This window comes from Nicotiana tomentosiformis, chromosome 3, assembly GCF_000390325.3.
Source record: "Nicotiana tomentosiformis chromosome 3, ASM39032v3, whole genome shotgun sequence".
Taxonomy (NCBI): domain Eukaryota; kingdom Viridiplantae; phylum Streptophyta; class Magnoliopsida; order Solanales; family Solanaceae; genus Nicotiana; species Nicotiana tomentosiformis.
This window is the reverse complement of record NC_090814.1, coordinates 133,183,954-133,203,678: the sequence shown is the minus strand read 5'-3', so window position 1 is coordinate 133,203,678 and position 19,725 is coordinate 133,183,954. Positions and strand designations below refer to the sequence as shown.

General features: G+C 38.8%; 2 protein-coding genes across 2 annotated transcripts; both read left to right on the top strand.

Annotated features, from left to right (window-relative positions):
• The first annotated feature begins 5,213 nt into the window (after window positions 1-5,213).
• LOC104107944 (protein FAR1-RELATED SEQUENCE 6) lies at window positions 5,214-7,435 on the top strand. The gene is given in 8 exon segments (XM_009616875.3): window positions 5,214-5,249; window positions 5,428-5,507; window positions 5,576-5,897; window positions 5,900-6,016; window positions 6,018-6,341; window positions 6,343-6,454; window positions 6,457-7,284; window positions 7,287-7,435. Coding segments are annotated over 8 exon segments (1,968 nt in total).
• A 9,417-nt stretch (window positions 7,436-16,852) lies between these two features.
• On the top strand, window positions 16,853-17,763 carry LOC108947160 (uncharacterized mitochondrial protein AtMg00810-like). Its single transcript, XM_070199203.1, has 3 exons — window positions 16,853-16,901; window positions 17,189-17,433; window positions 17,590-17,763. The coding sequence occupies exons 1-3, from the start codon at window positions 16,853-16,855 to the stop codon at window positions 17,761-17,763; spliced, it is 468 nt and encodes a 155-aa protein (XP_070055304.1).
• Window positions 17,764-19,725: the final 1,962 nt, after the last annotated feature.

Sequence of the window (19,725 nt, the reverse complement as noted above, 5' to 3'; positions counted from 1 at the left end):
GGGTGATACCGTGCACTTTCCTTTACTGTGTTTACTTGTTTCTTTCTGTTAAAGATACATCAATTGATCATGTTCTCATTCCTGTTGTGATTCCTTGCCATGTAATCCCCTCAGCATGTCCCCTTCCCAATATTTCTTGCCTTGCTTCTTTATTTGTTGTTATGGTTGTATATATTGATATATTGTACAGGTTTATTTGTAAGTGTCTTGTCCTAGCCTCATCACTATTTCGCCGAGGTTAGACTCGGCACTTACCAGTACATGGGGTCGGTTGTACTAATACTTCACTCTGCACTTTCTGTGCAGATTTTGGTACCAGACCGAGTTGACCCTGAGTCTAGCTGCTGGCTTGATCCGTTTGGAGACCCAAGGTAGTTCTGTTGGCGTCCTCAGGCCTTAGCGTCCCCTTCTATACATTTCCTTTATTGTTTCATTTGTATAGAAAACAGTTGTATTTCCTTTAGAAATTTACTTGTAGCGAAATCTTAGAAGTTCGTGAATTGTGACTCCAGATCTGGATGGTAGTAATTAACGCAGTTTTTATATTATTCCGCACTCACTATATTTCATCTTAGCTAATTTACTGTTATTTACTGAATGGAATAAGGATTGGTTTAATGATTCTCTAACGTTGGCTTGCCTAGCAATTGAAATGTTAGGCACTCACGGTCCCGACGGTGGAAATTTCCGGGTCGTGATAATAGATCTCTTTCCAACTGGTATTCTTCCTTTCCTACGAGAATATAGGACATACAAACCTTCTTCCTCTCTACCAATCTCTTTCACCTTCCTAGTGAAGAGATCCTGAAATATGAAGAAGCTAGGGAAGAAGGGAGCATAACAGTTCAAGCTCTTTGTCAACTTTGAAATAGACAAGAGATTGAACTTAAATTCTGGCACACATATTACATTCTCAAGTAGATCACCTCAGGTTAATTGATAATTCCCTATATGAGTTATGGCTGCAGCCTCTCCATTTGGCAATTGCACATTTCCAGAATTTTCTACCATTGTGCCATTACATAAAGTATTTTTATCACTAATCATGTGATTTGTTGTCCTTGTAAAAGTCAGCCTCATTGATTGAAGAGACCATACCTGCCATGTTTGCACTATGTTCAGTCATTGGAGATTTGCTCAGCATGTTTAAGATCTGTTGATACTGCTCTTGCATAAAGTGTGGTGCCTGTGGTCTATTCCAGTGTGTTGAGGCATGGTGTTTTCACCATTGCTCAAGTTTCCTCCTACTGCATTAGCCTTTTTCCCCCTTGAAATCATCAGGATATCCTATGATCTTGTAGCAATTCTCTTTAAGATGCCCCTTCATATGACAAAACTCGCATTGCATCAGCTTGTTACAGTTATCCTTCGTGTGTCCTTTCATATTGCAAAAATCATAATACACATATGGCTTTCTCTGCTTCTGTAATCCATTTCTTGCAGTGAAAAGAGTTGTTGGCTCCATATGTTCATTCGAATTGTAAGCTCCTCCTCCAACTAGTTTTTGACTTTCATCTTGCACAATTAATACATAACAGGTCATTTTAACAGAAGAAACTAAAAAGATACTAGTTCCCTTATTTTCTCTTCGTTGTATACTAGTTTCCTTTTAGTTATTTCTTTTTTATTCATTTACAACTTATTTACTTTTTCTAACTCCTTTCATCCAATAGAAAATTTCTAGTCAACAATTTTTTTAACAGAAGAAAAAGCAAGGGTAATTTAGACTTCCCTCTTTTACATTTACAAGCCTTTTACGTTAAAATTCAATTAGTGCGTTAAATCGGAAATTTTCAAATTAACAGCTTCTTTTTTTTTTAAAACTAGAAATGGAAAATATATTTTACACCAACCCAATGAAAAAATTCATGACTTTTGTCAACGATAGGTGCAAATCAGATCTTGGGCAAGCTAGTTGTAGATCAGAATATATAAAATGAAATTATTTCAATGACCTTCAAAAATTGTGGCACAAGAAATGCGGTTGGAATTATTTAAGATATGTTTGGTTTTAGGGTCATGAGATTGTTCAACCATTTATGCGCAATGTATAACACTTGCATAATTTCAAATAAGTATTCATTGATTTTCTCTTTTTCTAGTCCTAATATTCCTAAAAGTAGGATCTCAACTTTTGCTAAATCAAACTACAAAAGTCAATTAGTTTTCTCGTGTAACAAACAAACACTAAAAAAAGAATAAATGTGATAGTAATGACAATTTGATGTCTAATATTAATGATAACTTAATTTTTCATTTTGTAGAAATAGTAAACCAATAATTAAAATCAGATTACAATTTAATGCTTTCACATTGAATAATAGAAAAAGTAACTTTATGCATTTTTGCTCCTCTCATATCATCAGTTGCGTCACTTTGAGTATTAGCAAAGCACTCAAAATTCGTCATATTAACAAAACTGTACTGCACAACTAAAGTAAAAAAGAAGTAGTCAATGGATAAAAATATATTTGAAACTAGTGGCGAGCACACATCTTTAGGAGGATCCAACCCATTCCAATAAAGGGCTTTAGCATTAGTGTTATATTTTGAAAGCAAGAAAATAAGTGGAGTAATAAAGGCATATACATAGGGGGAAAATAGACCTTCGAAAATAGCGGCACAAGGGGTTAGGTTGTAATTAAATTAATACATTTAGCATCAACTCATGAAAACTGTCAAATTTCAACTTGGTAGTTAATTTAATTCAAGTGGACCAAGTTGAAAATGGTTTTGATTATGTTGAAATTTTTTGCCTATATATAGAGACCAGTTCCTTCTCATTTTTTCATCAATATTTTATTAATTCTTTTCGTGTATTGTAAGAAAAATATTGAGAGTATAAAACATTATTAGAGAAGTGAATATTAAGAAACACTTGTGTAAAATTTCTCCCTCAATTTGTGAGAAATTCTCTTAGGTATATATATCCTAGTTAAATTAGATATACATCTCTACTTTTGTACTTTTATGTATAGACTTGATTTAGTAGGATTGCTTCTTCTTGCCTCTCGATGAAGGTATATTTGTTCGAACCACGTAAAAAGCTCACAGTAAATGGATTCTTTTTTTGTTATTCAAATTGCATCGGATCAGATTCAATGCTAAGGGCAAAATGTATGCCCAATTTGCAGGATGATTGAAATGGAAATTAGCAAATTTTTGGACGTCGTGAAGCTGAAGGACATGAACAACAAATTATCGTCCTTTACCTTCCGGACCTCATAAAAGTACTCAATTTCCGTCTTCTATCTCTTGAAAATTTGGGCATTTCATTATGCCCTTCGCATTGAATTTGGATCCGATACAGTCTGCATAACAAAGAAAAAATCCATTATCTGTAAGGAAACTCCGCTTTTGTCGAGCTAAAGCTAATCGAAGATGTCCATATGTCGCAACATATTTGACTAGGAAAACGTTAATGGGATTTATAGCATCATCTTTTAATATCCTCCTTTATTCATTATATATATATATATATATATATATATATATATATATATATATATATATATATATATATATATATATATATTATTCAATTCATTCATATATCTGTTTTGGTTCTATACCTACATTTCTTGAAAAAGTATACACTGGTTATATATTGCCTCATCGCAAAGTGGATGCTAAGCTACTGTTTTAGTATGCTAAACATATACATCGATTATACGTTAATCGGGTTTTGAAAAAGTGCTTGATGCTTTCGCCTTTTATCACCCTTCTCTCCGTGGCGAATCCAGGATTTTAAAGTCATGGGTGCTCGCCGATTAAAATTTCAAAAGAAGAGAAAAAAAATATTTAGTTGTGGATGCTCACTCAATATTTATCTAAATATTTGTATAATTGCATATGTAAGGTACTAAATATGATCAAAGGTAATGGGTGCTTAAGCAACCACAAGTGTGAACATAGATAAGCCAATGCTTCTGTAGATGTTCAAGTTTAAAATAAAACTAAAATATTTCAATCTGGGAACAATTTTGATTAATTTTATACCGATTTGTCATGAGACTTGCCTGTTTGGCCAAGCTTCTCCAATCTTAGAAGCACTTTTCTTTCAAAAAAAAATGTTTTTTTTTTCAAAGTTGAAGCATTTGGCCAAGCTTTTGGAAGAAAACAAAAGTGCTCTTGAGGAGAAGCAGAAGCAGTTTTGGGGAAGCAGAAAATATTAGCTTCTCTCCAAAAGTACTTTCGAGAAAAATACACTTAGAAGCATTTTTTAAAAACTTGGCCAAACACTAATTGCTGCTCAGAAGTACTTTTCAAGTTAATTAGCCAAACACAAATTATTTTTCACCAAAAGTACTTTTGAAAAAAAGTACTTCTCAAAATAAGCTGATTTTTGGAGATTCGATAAAGGTTTAGTGAACTCATGGAAATCTCCAAACTCCAAACATTTCCTTTTGTAGTTTCAAAATTTTGGGCCCATTTGGGGAGCCCAAATCATCTTTTTGTCCCGTAACTGAAATGACGCCAAAGTAGTTTCATTTCATGATCTGACGGCACTTTCACTCAGCTGCGAGGCCGCTCCTCTCCATCCTCTCCGGTGAATTGAGTTGTAAGTTTACTTTTGACTTGTTATATTTCTTTAAAATAAACATTAATTTTTATATGTGATGGTGGCTCCAAGATTGTGGTGCTACATTAATTACGATTCAATTTCGTCAAAAACGAAAAGAAAAAAACTATTATCATCTTGTTTCGAGTGTTTAGTTCTTCAAATAAAAGTAACAAATTAAATTTATCTACTCTTCTAATAATCAAAGACACTGGTTTCAATCTCTAAAAAATTTCGAACACAAACATTTAATTAAAAGACCCCGTAAATTCAGAGTATGAGCCTTTTGTATTTAAGCTAGTAAACTGGGAACTTGATAATTAATCTATGTAACAACTAATAATTAGAGTGCACCACATTATTCTGAAATTTTGTTTTCTATCCTATCCATGAGCTCTTCAAGTTAGTCGTTTACTAGAAAATTTGTTAGCTAATATTTATAACAGTATGTAATTATAGAGCTCACTGAAGGTTCTTCTTAGTGTTTATACAGTCTTTAAAATGTTGAAGATAATCCATAGGTTATTTGTAGTGTGTGGCCCGAAGCATTGACCTGCTTTTGGTGGGTTTAACAAAGTAGTAAAAAATTTATGCCTACGTTAAGTGATAATGGTCAGCTGTCAGTTGCTTTTATTAAGAGACAACGACTGAGATGACGCCCTTTGTCATCTTAAAATTTAAGCCTAAGGTACATAATCAAATTCCATGTAGTGTTACTTGACAAAAAGATTGAGATTGCTTGTGATATACCCAAGTTGTTTATTATTACAAGCAGATAATCTGATTGGCCTTTACGTGATTTTTTTATGTGAGTAGAAGTTTAATTTGCTAATATATTTTATCTATTTGATACATCTCAATTTCAGAAGGAAGAAGCTTCTCTTGATGGTGAGCAAGATGTTACTGGGCAAGGCAGCGGGAGATTGCAAGAAATAGAGTCAGATAGGTTAGATGACCAGAATAGTGAGCAAATTGAGTCGGATGAATTATTTGCTCAATATGGTGGGCAAATAGAGTCAGATGGTTAGATGATGCTTACAACTATTATAATTGTTATGCCAGGGAGATTGGTTTTTGTGTTAGAGTAAAGAATTCTTGGTTCAAAAGAAATAGCGGGGAGAAGTATGGTGCAGTGCTATGCTGCAGTAGCCAGGGCTTTAAGAGGATTAAAGATGTAAACCGGTTGTGTAAGGAAACTAGAACTGGTTGTCCTGGAATGATAAGGATGAGAATAGTGGACTCCAAAGGATGGAGAGTACTTGAAGTTACCCTTGAACATAATCATTTGTTAGGTGCAAAAGCATACAAGTTTATTAAGAAGACGGGTGCTGGAAATAAGAAAAGTTGGATTCGAACTATGATGCTGAAGTCCGAACAATCAAGTTATATCGGGCACTTGTGATTGATGCAGGTGCGAATTGGAATGCCAATTTTTAGCGCAAGGAGGTGCAAAACTTCATCTGATTGTCACGATAAGCTGAACTTAAGAAAGGGAGACACGCAAGCCATGTATAATTATTTCTGTCGAATGCAATTGACAAACCCAAACTTCTTTTACTTGATGGGTCTGAATGATGAAGGGCAGTTGACGACTGTGTTCTGGAGTGATGTCAGGTAAAGGGCATATGCTTACTCCATTGATGTGATCTATTTTGATAATTCATATTTGTCCAACAAATATGAGATTCCTCTTGTGGCATTTGTGGGCACAAATCACCATGGTCAATCGTTGTTGCTGGGTTGTGGCCTACTTGCGGGCGAGGCAAAAGCCTCTTATATTCCGGTGTGTGTTCAAAGCTTCGCTCACTTGCTCACTTGGATGTTTCCCTCAAACAATTATTACAGAAAGATGCAAGATTTTGGAGAGTGCTATAAGTGAGGTGATTCCGAAGTCTTTTCATCGTTTGCTCTATCACACATCATGAGGGAAGTTCCAGAAAAGTTGGGAGGGTTGTGTAACTATGATGCTATTAGAAAGGCATTAATTAAAACAATATATGAGGCTCTGAAGCCATTTGATTTCGAAGCAGCATGGAGATTTATTATCCAAAGATTTGGAGTTGGTGATCATGAGTGGCTTCTTTCACTCTATGATGACCGAGCTAAATGGGCTCTAGTTGATTTGAAAGATACTTTTTTTGCTGGAATGGCCACTGCAAGGTGTAACGAGACATTGACTATTTTTTTCGATAAATATTTGCACAAGCAAAGTCCTCTAAAAGAGTTTCTTGATAAAAATGAATGAGCTTTGCAGAAAAAGAACAAGGAAGAAGCGGTTGCAGATACAGAGTCGAGAAACTCGAACCCTGAACTAAAAACAAGATGTTCCTTTGAGTTGCAGCTTTCCAAAGTGTACACTAGAGAGATCTTCAAAAGATTTCAGTTAGAGGTGGATGATATGTATTCTTGTTTCAGCACAACACAGTTACATGTTGACGGGCAGATGGTAACATTTTTGGTGAAGGAGCATGTTTTGGAAGAGGGAAATAGGAGAGAGATACGGGATTATGAAGTTCTGTACAACAGAGCAGCAGCCGAAGCTCGTTGTATTTGCAGCTGCTTCAACTTCTATGGATATATGTGCAGGCATGCATTGTGTGTACTGAACCTCAATGGTGTGGAAGAGATCCCTTCAAAGTATATTTTATCACGTTGGAAAAATGATTACAAGCGATTATGTGAATCAGATCTTGAATCCAGTTCTACTGAGTTCACTGAACACGTTCATGGTTTAGCTAGTTGTATAGAAGTGTATTACAAGTTATGCAGGAAGGGGTGATTTCCCTAGATCATTAGAAAGTAGCTCCAAGCGCATTTGAAGAGTCTCTGACCAGAGTTCACCACATTGAAGAAAACATAAATGTTATGGCATAAAAAAGAACAAAAAATAAAAAACAAAATAAAATTTTGTAATAATCCGACCGGTCGTTTAGAGAGTAATAGCCCCGATTCCCTATTTGCTGCTTCTCCCATATCTATTTCTGCTATTGTGACTTGTCGGGAGATTTCATTTTGGTTTTTGGAGTGTTTTGGTACACTTAGTCCTTAAATGGAGGTTTAAGCCTTAGGATTTGGACCGTAGTCGGAACTATGTGAAGACGACTCCAAATTAGAATTTTATCGGTTCTGTTAGCTCTGTTAGGTGATTTTGGACTTAGGGGCATGTCCGGATTGTGTTTTGGAGGTCCGTAGCTTATTTAGGCTTGAAATGGCAAAAGTCAATTTTTTGGAGATTTTGATCGATAGTAGACTTTTTGATATCGGAGTCGGATTCCGATTCCGAAAGTTGGAGTAGGTCCGTAAGGTTGAATATGACTTGTGTGCAAAATTTGAGGTCATTCGGACTCGGTTTGATGGGTTCGACACCGGTTGTAGAAGTTTGAAAGTTTCAAGTTCTTTAAGTTTGAATTGGAGGATGATTCATGATTTTAGCATTGTTTGATGTGGTTTGAGGGCTCGACTAAGTTCGTATGGTGTTTTAGGACTTGTTGGTATATTTGGTTGAGGTTCCGGGGGCCTCGGGTGTATTTCAGATGCTTAAAGGGTTGAAATTTGGAATTAGGCCATTGATGAAGTTTCAGACATCTGGTGTTTTCGCACCTGCGGTGGGGATACCGCAGGTGCAGGTTCGGAAATGCGAAGAAGCAAGCGCAAAAGCGGATTTGGGCAGCTCCGACTGGGATCGCAGGTGCGAGGTTAGTTCCGCATCTGTGATGCCCGCATATGCGAGAGAGGAATCGCAGATGCAGCGAAGGACCGCAGAAGCGGACAGGTATCCGCAGGCGCATTCACGCAGGTGCGGCCCCATTGCTGCAGATGCGAACCCAGCCTTCATAAGTGACTTTCGCACTTGTGATGCTTTTCCCACAGGTGCGGTGCCGCAGGGGGATGATGAGGTCGCAGGAGCGGATTCGCTGGGCAGAAAAGAGAGAGTTTCGAGGGTTTGATTCATTTATCCATTTTTGGAGTTGGGAGCTCGGAAATTGGTGATTCTTTGAGGGATTTGCCGAGAGAGCATTGGGGTAACGATTCCTTACTCGTTTTTGGTTGTATTTCATTAATCTATAATTGTTTTCTCCATTTAATTTCGGATTTGGATTGAAAAGTTGGAAAAATGGGGGGAAACGTTCCCTAACCGAATTTCTGAGTTTTGATTGGGATTTAGACATTGGATTAGGATAATTTTGGTACGAGTGAACTCATGAGTGAATGGATGTTCGTATTTTGTGACTTTTACCCGATTTCGAGACGTGTGCCCGAGTCGACTTTTTAGGGCGAATTTTGGAATTTTTGATAAAATCTTGATTTCATTAATTAGATTAGTCTATTATAGTTGTATTTATGATATGTAATTGTTTTTGGCTAGATTTGGGCCATTCGGAGCCGAATATTCGTGGGAAAGGCATTGTGACCGATTGATTGAGTTTGGCTCGAGGTAAGTGGCTTGTCTAACTTTGTGTGGGGAAAATCCACCTTAAGATTTGGAACTATTGTGATATGTGAGCGCCATGTACGTGAGGTGACGAGTACGTACACGGGCTAGTTGTGGTAAACCCGATTTTTCTTACTGAGAAACAATATGTTTTCCTTTTATTTTGAGTTATACCACTTTAAATGAGTATTAATTTATTTTCATTCTTAATTGAGTTATTCCAATATGTGTAGCTATCATGTTTAGTCTAATACAACATGTCTACGTGTCTTAATTGCTTTTGTGAATTCTGTGCAGCATGCTTAGTGAATTTCCTGCTTCTTCCTTGACTGGTACTTAGTCTAAATCGTAAGATTTTGTGATGTAGTTGTATTTCTATTGTTTGCGCTGCATATTTACTTTGGGACTACGGAACGGTATTCCGGGAGATCCCCTTGTACTGCATATTTACTTTGGGACTACGGAATGGTATTCCGGGAGATCCCCCTGTCTTGCATATTTACTTTGGGACTACAGAACGGTATTTCGGTAGATCCCCCTTGTATTGCATATTTACTTTGGGACTACCGAATGGTATTCGGGAGATCCTCCCTGCACATTAACGTTTGGGACTACGAGACGGTATCTCGGGAGATCCCCTGTTATATTTCTGTGTATTGAGTTGTTACCTTCTATGAATTCTTTCTTGTTAAATTTCAGTCTTTATTTTACTGCGATATTTAATTCTTGCCTTGATTTATTATCATATTCCAGTAGGGCCCGGACCTGACCTCGTCACTACTCTACCGAGGTTAGGCTTGACACTTACTGGGTACCGATTGTGGTGTACTCATTCTACTCTTCTGCACCTTTTTTCGTGTGCAGATCCAGGTGCTCCTTATCAGCCGCACTATCAGTTAGTCGAGACAGCTTTGGAGACTTCAAGGTATATCTTCCGCGTCCGCAGACCTCAGAGTCCCCTTCTACTCTTCCCCATGCCTATTAACTTATGTATTTTCTTTTGATAGACTCTGATGTATAGATACACTAGATTTTTCCTCCTGTAGTTTGTGATTCACGATGTTCCGGGTTTTGGGATTGTTGTGTATTTTTTAATAGTTGGTTAAATTTATATTTTTATTTCATTATTCCACAAAATGTTAGACTTACCTAGTTGTAGAGACTAGGTGCCGTCACGACGTCACACAGAGGGGAAATTGGGTCATGACAAGTTGGTATCAGGGCCGATTTATTATTGCTCAGCATGGTGGACTTTGATATTATTTTGGGCATGGACTGGTTGTCTCCCCATTATGCTATTCTTGATTGTCACTCTAAAACCGTGACGCTGGCTATGCCAGATTTATCCCGGTTAGTGTGGAAAGGTACCTTAGAGTATACTCCCAGCAGAGTTATTTCATTTCTTAAAGCTCAATGAATGGTTGAGAAGGGGTGTGACGCGTATCTAGCTTATGTGAGAGATTTTAGTATTGATACCCCTACTGTTGAGTCAGTTCCAGTAGTGAGGGACTTTCCAGATGTGTTTCCAACTGATCTTCCGGGCATGCCGCCCGACAAAGATATTGATTTTGGCATTGATTTGTTGCCAGGCACTCAGCCCATCTTTATTCCTCCATATCGTATGGCTCCTCTTGAGTTGAAGGAGCAGTTACAGGAATTGCTTGATAAGGGCTTCATTCGGCCAGGTGTGTCACCTTGGGGTGCTCCTGCCTTGTTTGTGAAGAAGAATGGCGGTTCTATGCAGATGTGTATTGATTACCGCCAGTTGAACAAAGTCACAGTGAAGAACATGTATCCATTGCCTCGTATTGATGACTTATTTGATCAATTACAGGGTGCTAGAGTGTTTTCCAAGATTGACTTACATTCAGGATATCATTAGTTGAAGATTCGGGAGCCAGATATCTCGAAGACTGCTTTCTGTATCAGATATAGTCACTATGAGTTTCTTGCTATGTCTTTTGGGCTGACCAATGCCCCAGCAGCTTTTATGCACTTGATGCACAGTGTGTTCCGGCCTTATCTTGACTCATTAGTCATTGTGTTTATTGATGACATTCTGGTGTACTCTCGGACTCGGGAAGATCATGAGCAGGACCCGAGGACTGCACTTCAGACCTTGAGAGAAAAGAAGTTATAGGCAAAATTTTCAAAGTGTGAGTTTTGGCTAGACTCAGTGGCATTCTTGGGTCATATAGTATCGAGTGAGGGGATCCAGGTGGATCCGAAGAAGATTGAAGCAGTGCAGAGTTGGCCCAGACCGTCCTCAGCTACAGAGATCCGGAGTTTTCTTGGTTTGGCGGGGTATTACCATCGCTTTGTAGAAGGATTCTCATCTATTGCAGCACCTATGACCAGGCTGACCCAGAAGGGTGCTCCGTTCAGGTGGACAGAGGAATGTGAGGAGAGCTTTCAGAAGCTCAAGACAGCTTTGACTACGTCCCCGGTATTGGTATTGCCTATAGGTTCGGGGTCTTATACTGTATATTGTGATGCATCGCGGATTGATCTCGGTGCGGTATTGATGCAGGATGGTAGGGTGATTGCCTACGCGTCCTGACAGCTGAAGGTGCATGAATAGAACTATCTTGTCCACGACCTTGAGTTTGAAGCTATTGTTCATGCCTTGAAGATTTGGCGGCATTATTTATACGGTGTTCCTTATGAGATTTACACCGATCACAGGAGTTTGCAGCATCTGTTCAAGCAGAAGGATCTTAATTTGCGTTAGATGAGGTGGTTGGAGCTACTTAAGGATTATGATATCACTATTTTGTACCTCACTGGGAAGGCCAATGTGATGGCCGATGCTTTAAGTCGCCGGGCAGAGAGTTTGGGGAGCTTAGCATATCTACCAGCAGCAGAGAGGCCCATGGCATTGGATGTTCAAGCCTTAGCCAGCCAGTTTGTGAGATTAGATATTTCTGAGCTGAGTCGAGTATTGGCTTGTGTGGTCTCTCGGTCTTCTCTTTATGATCGTATCAGGGAGTGTCAGAATGATGACTCCCATCTGCTTGTCCTTATGGACATGGTCCAACACGGTGATGCTAAGGAGGTCACTATTGGAGATGATGGTGCATTGAGGATGAAGGGCAGGCTATGTGTGCCCAATGTAGATGGTTTGCGTGAGTTGATTCTTCAGGAGGCTCACAGTTTGCGGTACTCTATTCATTCGGGTGCCGCAAAGATGTATCAGGACTTGAAACAACATTACTGGTGGAGGAGAATGAAAAAGAACATAGTAGAGTATGTGGCTCGATGTCTGAATTGCCAGCAGATAAAATATAAGCATCAACGACCAGGTGGATTGCTTCAGAAGTTAGAGATTTCGGAGTGGAAATGGGAGCAGATCACTATGGATTTCGTTGTTGGACTCCCACGGACTCAGCGGAGGTTTGATGTAGTTTGGGTGATTGTGGATAGGCTGACCAAGTCAACTTATTTTATTCCTGTGATGACCACCTATTCTTCCGAGCAGCTAGCTCAAATCTACATCTGTGAGATCGTCAGGCTTCATGGCATACAGGTATCTGTTATCTCTGACCAGGGTACGCAGTTTATATCACGATTCTGGAGAGCTGTACAGCATGAGTTGGGAACTCGGGTTGAGTTGAGCACATCATTTCACCCTCAGACGGACGGACAATCCGAGCGCACTATTCAGATACTGGAGGATATGCTCCGCGCTTGTGTGATAGATTTTGGGGGTGCTTGGGAGCAGTTCTTGCCACTTGCAGAGTTTGCTTACAACAACAGTTATCAGTCCAACATTCAGATGGCACCATATGAGGCTCTGTATGGTAGGCGGTGTCGGTCCCCAGTGGGTTGGTTCGAGCCAGGCGAGGCCAGATTATTGGGTACGGACTTGGTTCAAGATGCCTTGGAAAAGGTTAAGGTGATTCAAGATAGACTTCGCACAGCCCAGTCCAAACAGAAGAGTTACGCAGACCGAAAGGTTTGCGATGTTGCATTCATGATTGGAGAGCGGGTCTTGCTCCGGGTTTCGCCTATGAAGGGCGTTATGAGATTCAAAAAGAAGGGCAAGCTGAGCCCAAGGTTCATTGGTCCTTTTGAGGTGTTGCGGCGTGTTGGGGAGGCTGCTTATGAGCTTGCCTTACCTTCCAGCCTAGCAGGAGTTCATCTGGTATTTCATGTTTCGATGCTCTGGAAGTATCACGGCGATCCGTCCCATGTGTTGGATTTCAGCTCAGTCTAATTGGATAAGGATCTATCTTATGTTGAGGAGCCGGTGGCTATTTTGGACAGGCAGGTCAAAAAGCTAAGATCAAAGAATATTGCTTCTGTAAAGGTTCAATGGAGGGGATAGCCGGTCGAGGAGGCGACTTGGGAGACCGAGCAAGATATGTGCAACCGTTATCCTCATCTTTTCACCACTTCAGGTATGTCTCTATGCTTATTTGAATACGAATGATTGTTTTAAGAGGTGGAAGATGTAACGACCCGACCGGTCGTTTTGAGAGTAATAGCCCCGATCCCCTATTTACTACTTCTCCCATATCTATTCTGCTATTGTGACTTACCGGGAGGTTTCGTTTTGGTTTTTAGAGTATTTTGGGACACTTAGTCCCTAAATGGAGGTTTAAGCCTTAGGATTTGGACCGTAGTCGGAACTATGTGAAGACGACTCTGGAATGGAATTATGTCAGTTTTGTTAGCTCCGTTAGGTGATTTTGGACTTAGGGGCATGTTCGGATTATTTTTTGAGGTCCGTAGCTTATTTAGGCTTGAAATGGCGAAAGTTAAATTTTTGGAGATTTTGACCGATAGTGGACTTTTTGATATCGGGGTCGGATTCCAATTCCGGAAGTTGGAGTAGGTCCGTAAGGTTGAATATGACTTGTGTGCAAAATTTGAGGTCATTCGAACGTGGTTTGATAGGTTTCGGCGCCGGATGTAGAAGTTTGAAAGTTTCAAGTTCTTTAAGTTTGAATTGGAGGGTGATTCGTGATTTTAGCATTGTTTGATGTGGTTTGAGGGCTCGACTAAGTTCGTATGGTGTTTTAGGACTTGTTGGTATATTTGGTTGAGGTCCCAGGGTCCTCGAGTGTGTTTCGGATGCTTAACGGGTTGAAATTTGGACTTAGGCCATTGCTGAAGTTTCAGACATCTGGTGTTTTCGCACTTGCGGTGGGGATACCGCAGGTGCGGGCTCACAAATGCGAAGAAGCAAGTGCAGAAGTAGATTTGGGCAGCTCAGGCTGGGATCGCAGGTGCCAGGTTAGTTCCGCATCTGTAATGCCCGTAGATGCAAGAGAGGAATCGCAGATGCGGCGAAGGACCGCAGAAGCGGACAGGTATCCGCAGGCGCGCTCATGCAGGTGCGACCCCATTGCCACAGATGCGGACCCAACCTTCATAAGTGACTTTCGCACCTGCACTGCTTTTCCCTCAGGTGCGGTGCCGCAAGTGCGATGATGAGGTCGGAGGAGTGGGTTCGCAGGGCAGAAACGAGAGAGTTTCGAGGGTTTGATTCATTTCTCCATTTTTGGACTTGGGAGCTCGAAAATTAGTGATTCTGTGAGGGATTTGTAGAGAGAGCTTTGGGGTAATGATTCCTTACTCGATTTTGGTTGTATTTCATTAATCTATAGTTGTTTTCTATATTTAATTTCGGATTTGGATTGAAAAGTTGGGAAAATGGGAGAAAAGTTCCCTAACCGAATTTTTGATTTTTGATTGGGATTTAGACATCGGATTTGGATAATTTGGTACGAGTGAACTCATGAGTGAATGGGTGTTCGTATTTTGTGATTTTTATCCGATTCCGAGACGTGGGCCCAGGTCGACTTTTTAGGGCCAATTTCGAAATTTTTGTTAAAATCTTGATTTCATTAATTAGATTAGTCTATTATAGTTGTATTTATGATATGTAAGTGTTTTTGGCAAGATTTGGGCCATTCGGGGCCGGATATTCGTGGGGAAAGGCATTGTGACCAATTGATTGAGCTTGGCTCGAGGTGAGTGGCTTGTCTAACTGTGTGGGGGGAAATCCACCTTATGATTTGGAACTATTGTGATATGTGAACGTCGTGTACGTGAGGTGACGAGTACGTATACGGGATTGTTGTGGTAAAACACGATTTTTCTTACAGAGAAATAACATATTTTCCTTTTATTTTGAGTTATACCACTTTAAATGAGTATTAATCTATTTTCATTCTTAATTGAGTTATTCCAATATGTGTAGCTATCATGTTTAGTCTAATACAACATGTCTACGTGTCTTAATTGCTTATGTGAACTCTGTGCAGCATGCTTAGTGAATTTCCTGCTTCTTCCTTGACTGGTACTTAGTCTAAATCGTAAGATTTCGTGATGTAGTTGTATTTCTATTGTTTGCGCTGCATATCTACTTTGGGACTACGGAACGGTATTCCGTGAGATCCCCCTGTACTGCATATTTACTTTGGGACTACGGAACGGTATTTTGGGAGATTCCTTTGTACTGCATATTTACTTTGGGAATACGGAACGTTATTCCGGGAGATCCCCCTGTCTTCCATATTTACTTTGGGACTACGGAACGGTATTTCGGTAGATCCCCCTGTCTTGCATATTTACTTTGGGACTACGGAACAGTATTTCGGGAGATCCCCCTGTCTTACATATTTACTTTGGGACTACGGAACGGTATTCCGGGAGATCCCCCTGTACATTTACGTTTGGGACTACGAGACGGTATCTCGGGAGATCCCTTGTTGTATTTCTGTGTATTGAGATGTTACCTTCTATGAATTCTTTGTTAAATTTCAGTCTTTATTTTACTGCGATATTTCATTCTTGCCGCTTTATTATCATATTCCAGTAGGGCTCGGACCTGACCTCGTCACTACTCTACCGAGGTTAGGCTTGGCACTTACTGGGTACCGATTGTGGTGTACTCATTCTACTGTTCTGCACATATTTTTCGTGTGCAGATCCAGGTGCTCCTTATCAGCCACACTATCAGTGAGCCGGGACAACGTTGGAGACTTCAAGCTATATCTGTCGCGTCCGCAGACCTCGGAGTCCCCTTCTACTCTTCCCCATGTCCATTATCTTCTGTATTTTCTTTTGATAGACTCTGATGTATAGAGATACTAGATTTTTCCTCCTGTAGTTTGTGATTCACGATGTTTCGGGTTTTGGGATTGTTGTGTATTTTTGAATAGTTTGTTAAATTTATATTTTTATTTCATTATTCCGCAAAATGTTAGGCTTACCGAGTTGTAGAGACTAGGTGCCGTCACGACGTCATACGGAAAGGAAATTTGGGTTGTGACAAATGTTGTGGTACGTGAAGTCAGGCGCTCGTCGGAACCCTAGCTTCTGCTGGGCGCGTGAGGGGGCCTTTGCTGTAGAGCCATTGCATCAGCGATGATTAAGGCTCATGCTGTGGTTAATACACAGGCTCCTGCTACATTAAGAAAGTCAGAAAGAACAAGCAAACCTCCCATATAGCTTAAGGACTTTGTGAGTCTGGATAATGGGAAGGCAACAACTAGTAATTGCTTGTATCCACTATCTATGTGCTGAGTTATGCAGGTCTCTCAGTCGTATATCAAAGTTATGTAACAAAGATGTCAACATAAGTAGAACCTAAGTCCTACTATAAAGCAGCTAAAGACTTTAGGTGGATTGAAGCCATGAAGGCTGAAATTCAGGATTTAGAAGATAACAACACCTAGGTTGTAGTACCATTGCCTACTGGAAAAAAGGTCATAGGTTGCAAATGGGTATATAAGATCAAATACAAGGCCACTGGTGAAATAGAGAGGTTCAAAGCAAAGCTAGTAGTCAAGGGGTATAATCAGAATGAAGGGATTGATTACCAAGAGACCTTTTCACTACCGGTGAAAATGGTCACTATCAGAACTGTATTGTCTTTGGCAGCAGTCAATGATTGGTGTATCTATAAGATGGATGTCTTTAATGTATTTCTACGGGAAGATCTTCATGAGGAAGTATATATGTAATTGCCTTAAGGTTTTTCTCATCCATAAGACAAGCCACTGGCCTCCAAATTGCTCAAAATGGGCTTAAACAAGCCTCTAGACAGTGGAATATCAAATTTACCACTGACTTGCTTGACTTTGGCATCACTCAAAGTCACCTTGACTACTCTTTACTTACAAAGAAAATATAAGACAAGCTAGTCCTTGTTCTAATTTATGTCTATGATCTTCTTATCACAGGGAATGATCCGTCTCTAATTCAAGACATGAAAAATGTACTGCAAAGCAATTTTAAGATCAAGGATTTAGGAGAACTTAGGTACTTCCTTGGCCTAGAGTTTGCAAGAACTAAGGATGGCGTCCTCATGCATCAGAGAAAATATGCTTTGGAGTTGATTTCTGATTTGGTGCTAGCTGGATCCAAGCCTCTTGGTGCTCCTCTAAAGCTAAATCTCAAGCTTACCTTTGCAGAGTTTGATCAACACGTTGGCCAATCTCAGGATACTTTATTACCTGATCCTGGAGGCTATTAGAGGCTCATTGGTCGACTACTCTATCCCACCATCAGCAGACCAGATATTTTCTATGTTGTCCAATGCCTTAGTTAGTTTATACATGCCCCTAAGGTTTCTCATATGTAGGCTGCTACTAAGGTGGTGAGATATGTGAAGCAGGCCCCTGGCCTTGGTATTTTCTTTTCTGCTTCCGGTTCTAATCAGCTTCAGGCCTTTTGTGATGCTGACTGGGCCTCTTGTCCAGTTAGCATGAAATCTACCACTGGCTATGTGATCAAATATGGGAACTCTCTTATTTGATGGAAATCCAAGAAACAATCCATTGTGTCTCGTAGTTATGCTGAGGCAGAATACAGAAGTTTGGCCTCCACAGTTGCTAAGATTGTGTGGCTTACTAGCATGTTCAAGGAACTCAATGCCCCACTCTCTTTGCCAGTGCCTTTGCATTGTGATAGAAAATTATTCATCCAATTGTTGCTAACCCTGTCTTCCATAAACGTACCAAACACATCGACATAGACTGCTACTTTATTCGTGAGAAGATTCTTCAAGGTCTTGTGCATACTGTTTACTTGGCTTCTTCTGAGCAGTATGCTGATCTCCTAACCAAGGGTCTTAGCATATATCAACATCACTATTTGCTATCCAAGCTAGGGATGAAGAACATTTTCATTTTCCCTAGCTTTGGGGGGGGGGGGTTGAAGTATTAGATACTAGCACTGAGGTACCTTAGAGGTTGTATTCTTACTTTAACTTAACCCACGTAGTTAGAGTTGTAGTTAGTTGACTATAGTTAGAAAGTTAGTTAGGATAGTTGGGTTAGCTGTATATAACCGACTCTCTCCTTTGTTTGTAGTTAGTTGAGTTCATTTCAATACAAATGAAAATGAGCTGAGCTCTCGATTCTCTCTCTCTCGTCTCATGATTTCAATTGATTTCTTCTTCTCATCAACTTAACACAATTTTACACTTGTATATATATGCCTTTCACTTATGTTCAACTAAATGATGCTAATTTATAAGCCTTTTTTCAATGTGTTAGCTGTTAGGTCCTTTTAAAAGTTGTGAAACAGCCACTTTTTCAAATCTATTTTGCCCATGAATTATAACTTTTTTTAACCAAAAAAAAGAATTAATACCCAAAAAGATGCTGCAAAATATTTAAGAAGAGTAAAAATGCTCACATCGATTTCTTTTATGTAAGTCAATGTAGAAAGTATTAGACTGTAACCTAATTTTATTACCGATTTACTACTTTCAAAAATAAGTTATTAAGTTGTCATTAAGCATTAGACAGTGATAGGATTGTGATTACTAACTTATTACTTCCACAAAATGAGAAATTAATTTATCATTAATATTAGACAACAAATTGTCATTACTGCCATATTTTTTTTTTGCATGTGTGTTGTCACTGAAGCAAATTTAATTAACTTTTGTAGTTTAATTTGGAAAAAGTTTTATTTGATTAATTCTTTATTACTTTGGTTATCCAATACATTTTCGTAAACGGAAAAGGGTCAGAAATGCCCTTAACGTATTAGAAATTGCTCAAAAATGCCCTTCTTCCACCTATGAGTTCAAATTTACTCTTAATGTTATTTTTAGGCTTTAAAATGCCCCTCTCTTAACGGAAAGATGACATGGCATTGATGGGCATTTTAATTAAACATGTAACATTTATTTAGTCTAGAAAAAAGTGAATTGTTTTTACTAAAAACTGAAAAAAGCGAAAATATTTGTTTTTCAGTTTTTACAAAAAAACTGCTTTAAAAAAAGCTGAAAAATATTTTCTAAAATAATATTTTTATAAAAACTGAAAAACAGAACTGATAAGTTATTTTCTAAAGCAATATTTTTGTAAAAGCTGAAAAAAAATATTTTTCTCTTCTTCTTCCTTACTTGTTTGTCCATTTACTTTATGATTTTATTTTTTTATATATATTTTAGTTCTTCTAATGAGTCAGTATATCAAAATTGAAATATTTTCGTTTTTTCCAGTTTTTAGTATAAAAAAAACTATTAGTCTCGAAAAATATAGCATTTATTTAGTTAAACATGTAGCATTTATTTAGGAATAGATTGACTTTCTGAGATCTGAAAAAATGGTATTTTAATTAAACATATAGCATTTATTTAGTCTGGAAAAAAGTGAATTTGTTATACTAAAAACTGGAAAAAAAACGAAAATATTTCAGTTTTGATATACTAACTCATTAGAAGACCTAAAATGTATTTTAAAAAAATGAACTAGAAAGCATA

Coding starts and splice junctions, on each gene's coding strand:
- LOC108947160 (XM_070199203.1), top strand. CDS start 16,853: ATGGTCACTATCAGAACTGTATTGTCTTTGGCAGCAGTCAATGATTGG. Junction 16,902..17,188: donor GGCAGCAGTCAATGATTGGT/GTATCTATAAGA, acceptor TTCTTATCACAG/GGAATGATCCGTCTCTAATT. Junction 17,434..17,589: donor TTGCAGAGTTTGATCAACAC/GTTGGCCAATCT, acceptor TCTCATATGTAG/GCTGCTACTAAGGTGGTGAG.